The sequence below is a fragment of the Mus caroli genome, chromosome 7 (assembly GCF_900094665.2).
Source record: "Mus caroli chromosome 7, CAROLI_EIJ_v1.1, whole genome shotgun sequence".
In the NCBI taxonomy this organism is placed as follows: Eukaryota; Metazoa; Chordata; class Mammalia; order Rodentia; family Muridae; genus Mus; species Mus caroli.
The window spans coordinates 37,165,184-37,175,650 of NC_034576.1; the positions used below are offsets into that span (position 1 = coordinate 37,165,184).

Sequence of the window (10,467 nt, forward strand, 5' to 3'; positions counted from 1 at the left end):
AGGGTGACAACGTGCCTCAGAAAAATAAAGTTTACCTTCAAACAAATCAAAGTGTAGTTTCAAGTTACAGTTTAAAACTGTGTTAAGACTGACTCTGAAACTGAGTGACACTATTTCACGTGGGTCTTCAGCAGAAAGCACAAACATGTCGTTGAACACGTTCTGTGAGGCAGACCAATTTGAAAGAAGTACACAAATAGATAAAGCAGGCTCAAAATAAGTTCATGAACATAGAAAGTGTTTAATAACAGCACACTTAAGTTACACATCTGAAGATCCAACAGTCCCACAGGAGGCTTGCATGAGGAGGTTAGCACAGGACGCCTCTCATAGGGAGGAGGAGCAGGGCGCGCCTAGAGTCGGCGTGATGGGGTACTCTGGTTGAGAGTAGGCGATTGGAAAGAAACGTGGTTTTTAAGTACAAAATGTGTGTACAGATGATCAACGACGGCTAGAAAAACTGAGCTATTATACTTTTAGGCAGCCTTTCAGATTCAGTCCCCTGTTCTGCATTATCCATTAACTAGCATGGACCCTAGCATACCACTTTACCATTAAAGCATGTATTTCATAAAACCCTGACAGTGGCACTGCTCTAGTTACAGCTGCGACTTTTCTAGGACATAATTTCACTTTGTTTAAGCAAGAATTCATTAAAGAAGCTATAAATAACCTTTAACTATTTAGCCGTGAATAGAGGGTGGACTGGGGTTGATGGCTTATTTTAGTACTGATGCGGAATGCTTTTTAAAAGCTACATTTTAGCATGCATCAAGCTAATGATCAACACTTGCACTGTAATGGTCAACCTGAGACTGAATGTCTCTTTAAGGAGTTTGGCTACAAGTAAATATAATATAATATAATATTTATTTCTTTCTTTTTTTACTGGTAGCAAAGCATCCTTGAAGAATGAAGATGTGAGGAAGACTGAAATGTAAAACAAACCAACAAACAAAAGTCCTGTGCTTTAACAAAATGTTAAAGCATCTAGACAAACTTTTTCCCCCAATGGATGGTGCCAATGACAACTGTGTGTATGGGGAGAGGAGGTGCTTGTGGGACTTGAAAACTGAAAATCTGTGGTGTGGCCTGTATAGCATATACACAAATCAAAGACATTTTATACACAACCTAAACCAGGAAGTTCACAACATTTTAGAAACCAAGTTTCATAAAAATTTTACTTCCAAAAAAAAGTTGTACAAAATATTCTTCTTCTAGTCAAATTTTCCCAAAGGGTTTGTGTAGCTTTTTGCCTTAAAGATTACAGTATGACATTCAAAGGAAGAATTTTTCAAAGAACCATACAGCTGTGAAACCTACAAGAAATGTAGATTTTTTTAAAGTGCCTTTAAAATGTAAAAGCAAGTAATATAATTGTTGAATCTATTTGAGATTTTAAAAGTGTCTTTAACATGGTCCATATGGAAAGCACAACATCACAGCTGGTACGAAACTGCCTGTGTTTAGTTGAAAACACACAAACAATATATGACAGGATTCTTTGAAAAGTAACTCAAAATGCTATTCCTGCATCCTAAGGCCAATTAGACAGTAGTCACAGAATTAACAAAGCCAGCAGAACATTACAGCATTCAAACATTTACTTTGACTTTCCAATGCCACTGATGAAGGTGAGAGAGCTCTGCCCAGCTGAGCAGGACACCTTCCCAACTCCATGGCCGAATCTGCCGCATGTCCTAAAGCGCAGCTGGAGCTACAGGCAGGGCCCATGCCCTCTAGCTTCTCTGCTGCAGCCGGGCAGCTCTGAACTTTGACACCCTCTTTGTAGGTTCCTCTGATGCTTCTGACGGAACCTCTTTTCGCTCTGGAATGGTGGGGAGGGCGTGATGAGCAATGGCTGAGTGCGGTGCTAGGGAGGGTGATAAAAATTCTTTTTCTATTACAGTTCCAGAAAAAGCCTGTAAGACAAACGTGTATATGGTGTTAAATATAACTAAGACGCACACAAAAATCTTTACCCTTCATTACCAAAACCTTTTTTTTAAACTAAAGTAACAAGAATTTTGGATAATAAACATCAAAATATTAATGGTTCAAAGAAACCAGGTAATATTATTTTTCTTAAGTACACCATCAAATCCAAGGAGTTTTTTATGGTTGACATATAACAAAACAAAATATAAGCAGAACATGGTGGCCCATGCCTTTAATCTCAGCATTCAGGAGGCAGAGGCAGGTAGATCTCTGTGAATTCAAAGCCAGTTTGGTCTACAGAGGGATTTCCAGAGCTATATAGAGAAACCCTTTCTAAAAACCAAAAAGAAAAAGAAAAAAAAGTAAAATATTAATAATAATAATGTAAAGTGTCTCTTATATCCGGGAACACAAAACATGTGACAAATAAAAAGTCCCCCAAACACACCCTCCATTATCTCCAGCTCTCTACGAAACATCACTAAACACAGAAGCGACAAGGGCATGAGAGGCGGGCTTCTGTCCAGGCTCCCTTACTTCCTTGCTGTGTGACAGTCAGAAGCTTAGTCTCACCCATGCTGGTATCATTTCTTCGGGGGGGGGGGGTATTTATTCAAGATCTTTATTGCACTTTGGCCCCGTAAAAACTAAAAACTGGAGGTGCTAAGACTAACGTGAATCAAAATAGCTTTAAAATTCTAGGACAATCAATCCAATGGTACAAGTCAGATGTGTCACCCAAACCAAAAAAGCTCTTTCATTGTGGCTAAGTGTTTGTGGAACTTCATCTAATCAAAACTAACTATGTTCAACTGAAATGAGACTAAATGACATACATATCACCACAATGTCATGATGTGTCTTTATATGTCAAGAAAAATGAAGACCAGAGAGTCACTTTTCAAAAACTACCTAGTATTTGGACCTTCTCCCCTCCTCAGAACTTAAACATAAACTGAGAACTCTGAAGTGCAAAGAGCAAGCCTGTGAGATAAGCAACACAGAACACAGAACACAGACACACACCTCAGACACTCCTGAGGGCAAAGGCTTCTTGGGGTGGTTCTCTTGGAGTTCGTCCAAACTGCTCCCGCCGGCCTCGGTAGCCACAGCCTCCTCAGAGCTGGTGCTCCGCAGGAGCCCCCGCCGGTCCTCCACATCCGCAGCACTGCTCTCACTCGTGTCACTGCACACGCTGTTCTCTCGGCTGCGAGACTTGAGGATTGACTTCCGAGGAACGTACTCTCCATTCACAACATCCACGAAGACTCTACAGCATTCAAAAAACAGAACTCCATTTTAAGGGCTCGTAACTGTAAATTAACCTACAACTTGTTTTTTGAGACGTTTTGAGACAGGGTCTCATGCAACCCAAGCTCACTTTTCACCCCTGGTTCTGCCACCCCCACATCCCAGTGCTGGAATTACACGTCTCAGTGATTCCATTCAGTCTCCTTGCTAAAATGTCTTCTCTAAACGTCACATTCAGAGTACATTTACAACTTCACTGAATGTACCTTATGTTCCTTTCAAAGCTGAAATTTGGACCCAATAAAATACAGCATGTTATTTATATGTCCCAGGTGAGAACAGCTTGATTTGCCAAAAAGAATTTTATACACCTACTTCAAAACACCAGGAATTTTCAACAGTTTGAAAATATGGGTAAAAAAATGGTAGGCATTTCAAACTGGACAGTGTAACTGTTCCCTGTTATGACAGGTGAATACGGGACAAACTCATGACAGTTGTGACAGACAAGTTCAACAAAGAATACCAGCTTCCAACTCTTCCGCGACATCTGAAGAGGACCAAGGAAGAACCACCCCATACCTCGTGTGGCCCGAGGGCTCTGAGTCTCTCACTGGAGCCTGCAGTCTTTGGGAACCTCCAAGTCAGCCAGCCTCCTGCAAACCGGGAAGGAAGGGGAGGTCTACAGGCACCAAGACCATCACGCACCTGTAAATATCAGCAGGACTCTTGATCGCAGGCAGCTCGTGGGTAGCGTGACTGCCGGCCCCACTCTTTCGTTTCCGTTTGGCTTCCTCTTTCTTCTCACTGAACTTTAAAGTGGTATTTTTCCCAGTATTTATTCGAACCTAAAATTAATTCACAAGGAGAAAAAAAAATCAAAAACTTTCAAAAAAAAATCAAGTTCCACAGTAAAAGAAATAAATCACAGTTCTCAGCAAGAGAGTCTGCTGGAACTTTCTGGCACTGAAATTATGTACATGGTCAAGTCTGACTCTTCTGTCACATTTCCACAACACTACATCTTTCTCAACAGCCGACTCCATCACCACTGTCTTTACTACTGTATGCAAAGCAAAATACATTTCAACTAAAGTCCACACTAACTATAAACTTTGCCTGGCCTTCATCTTACATGCATTTGCGACTTAATCCATGTGCTGCTAGCCTGAGTCACAAGTGCAGTAGCAGATAATGCTCAACTGTGTAAACTGCTTTAAATACTGCTAACCTCAGGGAAAAAAATCAGACTAAGTAAAAGCTAAATGTGCTCAGGACAGTAAGCTACTCTTCTGTGACGATCCAGCATTCATACCACACTCTCCCTAACAGTCCTTCTAACAGTGTTTGCATGTCTAAGGAAAAGCCTTTAAAGGAAGGGAGGAAGGAAGGAAGGAAGGAAGGAAGGAAGGAAGGAAGGAAGGAAGGAAGGAAGGGAGGGAGGGAGGGAGGGAGGGAGGGAGGGGGGGGAACAAGGGGGAGAGGGAGGGAAGGAAACCAGCAATCCTTCAGTTTCAACTGTTCCCCAAAAAATTCCAAAGACCCTTTAGCTTAATGTATTAGAATTAATTAATAAAAATACATGTAATTATTTCACTTTCTAAAAGGGTAAGGATAACTAAACCATAAGAAATAATAAGTAAACATTTAGATGCCTCCTTACAGAGGCCCTTGGTCCTGTGAAGGCTCTATGGCCCAGTATAGGGGAATGCCAGGACCAGGAAGCAAGAGAGGGTAGGTTGGGGAGCAGGGGAAGGGGATGGGGAGTTTCAGAGGGGAAACCAAGAAAAGGGATAACATTTGAAATGCAAATAAAGAAAATATCTAATTAAAAAACAGGAAAAAATGTCTCCTTACACAATAACCAGGCACTGCAGATTGCCCTACTGACCAGCAGGGAACCTGATTGCTGCTGACCAGCTCTGCCTTATAGCCCCTCAGATTCCCTAAAACATACATCCAGGTCCCTCAGCACAGCACACAGGGAAGGAAGAGGATAGGGGTGGACTGATGGTAGCCCACCCTTCACCCACAACTAGTCAACTTTTGCCCATTTTAAATACTTCTACAATCAGGTATGGAAGAACAAAAGCTTTGGATACTAAGCAAAGTTTGAAAGCAGTGGATCACAAGAGCTCTATAGTCACTGTCAGCTCCAAAATCTAAACTCTAAACCCATTATTACCCATTTTTCATCCCTCAACCCAACTTTTCCTTGCTGTTCAGGATAACAGTATTCATTTGACACCTACATAAAAAGAACAACCTGGTTCCCCTTGCCCCAAAATAACCTTGTCTTGAAGCCATTTTCAGATCTGAAAGCAAACCAAAAGAGAGCCCTGGAATAAGGGCAGGTGAGCCACAGCCACTGCAGTCAAGAGTACATTTAGTGGGCCTTCTGAGAATGACAGGCTGACTACCATCACTAACTATTGTTTTTCTTTTAAGGTGAAGTGGTTGGATAAGAGGAAAAGGTGCTTTTCCTGTTTGATAGCATTGGCAATCCTAGTCAATGTTAATGTTCTTTCTAAAATACAGCATGGATGACATTTAATGACTACAAAGTTAGAAGTATACAAACCCTTTTAGGTTCAACTGTATGAGAGAAGTATATTGTTGGAATAGAATTATCTGCTGAAATAGCGTGGTCACTTTCATTATCGTCATCTTCATCATCGTCGTCATCTTCTTCTTCTTCATCATCATCTTTGTTGCTGTGGTAAGAATTTGAGCCATTCACTGAATAGTTCAGACTATTGATTTGACCATTAGGGAGTCCTGCATTTCCAGCATGCCTTTTACAGCTGCTGGAGGCAGAGGAGTCTGCCACTGGAGACACTACATTCACACTTGTGTCTTCACCTTCCTTTTCCTCCTCAGAAGACACTGTGTCTTCTCCATTTGCAATCACAGTATCAGGTTTACTAGATGATGAAAGAAAATATGGATAAGGTTTAAAAAATACAGACAATAGAAATAATCACTCTTACAAATCTCAGCAGACTGTAGCTACTCAAAACATAAGAGCTCACAGGACACACGTATATTTTTATCTCTGAACACTGGCCAATGTAGCATGAATACAATCTAAGAAATTTGGTAGGCATGGTGGTTCTCATTTTTAATCCCAGGTCTCAGGAGGCAGGAAGATCTGTGTTCGAGGCCAGCTTTATCTACAGAGCAGCACAAGTTCCAGGACAGCCAGGGCTACACAGAGAAACCCTGTCTCAAAAAACAAAACAAAAAACATGAACACCTGTTCTCTCTCTCTCTCTCTCTCTCTCTCACACACACACACACACACACACACACACACACACACACACACACGTTAAAAAAGAAAAAGAAATGTCTAAGAGGGTGCCTGCTCTATTTCCTGAGACCACCCCTACCTGCTACACAAGAGTTCTAACCTCATGCACTCTTTCTCCCCACCACCACCTCCTTCTCTCTTTCAAGTTCCAACCTGTAAATCTATAATAAAGCTTCTCTCCAAAACTAAAAAAGAAATTTTAAAAACACATGTCCTCCTATTTTTAAGAGCAGAAATTCATCCCCTATACCCACAAACCATGATATACTATTATTTTCTAATTTTTACCTCAGAAATGTGTGTAGCAATATGGACTGGGAATTTGTAAGATAAAGGATTTCTGCATGTGCATATGAATGTATATTTACACACAAATGCACATTTATCACGCTTCGTTCCATAAAGGATCTGAAGACCTTACAAAAATAACCGAACTAAAAATGCAACAGAACTGAAATGACATCATGCAAAAATAGAGGGAATCATGACTAAGACTCTTAAATCCAGCACGGGTTTTAAAAAAATGAAATAGCTAGAAACAATGAAAAATATGAAATAGTTACATCAAGACATAGGTGAAGTGGTAGGGAAAATTCTTCTGCATTTCATGTCCTACTTTTCACAGAAACTATTGCATATGGCATATCACTTAAGCAAAATATCTAGGGACTTCTGGAGTCGCCAACTTCATACAGCACTCTGACAACTGTGAGCGCTAAGGCCTGACTCAGATAGCAGTCTGGTGACGCTTCTCACACACAGAACCACCAGACGACATTATAAACTGCCTGCTCAATAAACAGAAAGTTTGTAAATGAAATACAAGGACAAACATTTTCAGTATCAAATTTAAATTCAAAGCCATTTTTTTTCTTTTTAACCAGTCATTGGAGCATAGAGCATTATCCTGCAAACAGTATAAAATTATATCATTTAAAATTTGTTATTTAGGAGTGGTGGCCATGGCACTGTAGAATGCTTGTCTTACAGGATAGAGGCATTAATTAGTTCAATCCCCAGTTCCTCAAAAAACAAACTGGTCACTTTTAAGTTCTTTGTTGTTGTTGTTGTTGTTGTTGTTGTTGTTGTTAGTACTAATGCAATCACTGACTATCAAGTATAATTGTGTGTGTGTGTGTGTGTGTGTGTGTGTGTGTAATATGCGAGATCTGAGTAATATGGAAATTGTGATTTTCAGTGTAGGTATTTACACAGAAGGAAATATCCTACAAAAATGCTTATATAAGGGCATGCTGATCCTTCTACAGTTTTCTGCAATTTCTTCAATGAGTACACACCATCTTATAAATGAGGAAAGATACATATTCCCTTGGAAAGCTAATTTGCCATTAAGTACCTTTCAAGTTCACCCAGCAGCTCTTCTTGTCTCTCCAGCTCTTCAAGTCGAGCCCACAGTTCATCAGCGTCAAACGTATCCTTGGATTTTACACCATTTTCAAAATCTGCTTCAAAAATATCTGAAGTTTTTGGTTTGGAATGAGGTTTGTGAGCAATTCGTTGTTTTCCTGTTTAAAAAGGAAATGCCATGACTGTTAGTCTACATGAGACCCCGTCTTTTGGGAAAAGTGTTGAGAAAGATAGGGCCCTTCACAAGCGCTGCTCAGCTTCCTGAACCCGCTCAGTCACCCTGTTCAAAGAGCAGCCACCGTAGCAGTCGAAGGAGTTCTAGGACCTCAACATCACACAAGCACAAAGTCACAGTGCACCCTGGCGACCATGCGGAACTCCACCCGAGTAATATCCACTCGCCACCCAAACTCAAGAGAATCCAGTTATGAGAGTGATATAAAACGTCCTGCCATGGGATACTTCAAACCCTAAGGCACCGCCAAGAATGCTTACTCCAGGAGGAATTGATAGAGGCTAATCTCTGGAAAGTTCTATTATAATTTTATATATGAACAATACTCTCTTTTAAATTGCTTTATTTTATTTGCAACTGTCATGTGGTGGCAGGAGATAGATCAAATATGAACGCAAAACTATCTGCTTTTCATTTAAAAACAGATTTTTCTTAATAAAGCAAATTAAAGTTTTGAAGGCAGTAATGAGAAGTCTAAAGTACTATCCATTATGAGATTTCGTTCTACCAGATAACCTCAACCCTATCTATCTTATGTTCAAATTCCCATCTCAAATAACAAATAAACCTTTATGTAAAATGTGACACATATCCAGAAATTTTCCTCTTTTTCTTTCAGGATCTCACTATGTAGCTCTAGCTGTCCTGGAACATATCGATATGTAAAGTAGGCTGGCCTCAGACTCACAGATCCATCCTGCCTCCACTTCACAAGTGCTGGGATTAAACGCCTGTGGCTGACTGACCTGAAGGTTTCTAAATTTAAAAGCATTGAATTATATGTGATTGACTCATTCTTTGGGCAGTACTAATTCTACAGTGGTAACAATGCTTATGTTGTAGACTTTCAGCACACATAATTTGTCACTCCCAACAAAATCCTTGTCCTGTGCTCTGATATCTGCTTCCTCTCTTTCACCTCCTGAAGCACTGCCACTTCCTGACATCTGTGATGCTTTAATGTAAGCACTATGACTAGAATGTGGTTCCTGCCAGTCTTCCCTTTTAACTAGTGTGAACTTGAAAAATAGATGTTGAAAATATTCTGCCAGGCAGTGGTGGCACAGTCTTTAATAATAGCACTTAGGAGGCAGAGGCAGGCAGATAGTTTGAGGCTGACCTGGTTTATACAGTGAATTTCAGGAGAGCCAAGGCTATACAAAGAAACCCAGTCTTCACACACACACACACACACAAAATAAGTGTTCTACAGTTGTAAATTACAAATCTCTTAAACTATTCAGGACCTTAATACAGAACAACTGGTGAAGGAGTCAGTGTTTTCACAGGATAATCCCGAACTTACAATCCATCCTTGGCAAAGACGTTTGACTGGGCGCACACAAAACCACTGTAGGTACTTAGAAGCACAGACTAAAACATGTGTGTAGTATTTCCTCAAAAACACTATCTAAAGCTTAAAGAGAAATACCTTGCATACACTAGCAAGATTTTGCTGAAAGGACCCAAATATAGCTGTCTCTTGTGAGACGATGCCGGGGCCTAGCAAACACAGGAGTGGATGCTCACAGTCAGCTATTGGATGTATCACAGGGCTCCCAATGGAGAAGCTAGAGAAAGTACCCAAGGAGCTAAAGGGATCTGCAACCCTATAGTTGGAACAACATAATGAACTAACCAGTACCCCGGAGCTCTTGTCTCTAGCTGCATATGTATCAAAAGATGGCCTAGTCGGCCATCACTGGAAAGAGAGGCCCATTGGACTTGCAAACTTTATATGCCCCAATATAGGGGAATGACAGGGCCAAAAGAATGGGAATGGGTGGGTAGGGAAGTGGGGGGCGCTATGGGGGACTTTTGGGATAGCATTGGAAATGTAATTGAGGAAAATATGTAATAAAAAATATTAAAAATTAAAAAAAAAAAAAGAAATACCAGCAGCTCCTGACGGGGCCACGGTCAAAGGTGAAATGAGGAGCAGATCCAGGCCTCCTGGGCCTTAAGGGGCTTGAGATCATTAGACAGTTCTCGAGGTAGGAAACAGCTGTGCAACCTACCACCTAAATATATCAGTCAGAAAGCAAGCTTTTCATCAAAATTCATTTGCCCATTAAGTTCATGTAAAAAATTAATAGATTTTTACACTGATGTACTCACAAATTTAAAAAGTATACTATATAAAAATGCCAAATGTTTTCAAAGACCCTTTAAAAACCAATATAATTGGCAAATATCTAAATAATTTTATATTTAACAATCTCATTACTTACCTTTAAATTCAAAGTCACTTTTAATTTCTTCTCTTATGTCAACAAAATCACCTGCAGCCTAATTTTTAAACAAGGAAAATGAGCATATTAATAATAGAAACCTCTAACATATTACCATCAAAGCAGTC

General features: G+C 40.2%; 1 protein-coding gene across 4 annotated transcripts in view; it reads right to left on the reverse strand.

Annotated features, from left to right (window-relative positions):
• Window positions 1-217: 217 nt before the first annotated feature.
• The window catches only part of Uri1 (URI1 prefoldin like chaperone), a 61,393-nt gene continuing 51,143 nt past the window's right edge, over window positions 218-10,467 (reverse strand). For all 4 annotated transcript variants that reach the window (XM_021168667.1, XM_021168666.2, XM_021168665.1 and 1 more), the window contains 6 exons: window positions 10,340-10,397; window positions 7,863-8,031; window positions 5,774-6,116; window positions 3,901-4,040; window positions 2,968-3,211; window positions 218-1,925 (listed from right to left, as the gene is read on the reverse strand). In XM_021168667.1, coding sequence (XP_021024326.1) covers window positions 1,743-1,925; window positions 2,968-3,211; window positions 3,901-4,040; window positions 5,774-6,116; window positions 7,863-8,031; window positions 10,340-10,397 — 1,137 coding nt within the window. In that variant the 3' untranslated portion in view covers window positions 218-1,742. The remainder of the gene's footprint in view (window positions 1,926-2,967; window positions 3,212-3,900; window positions 4,041-5,773; window positions 6,117-7,862; window positions 8,032-10,339; window positions 10,398-10,467) is intronic.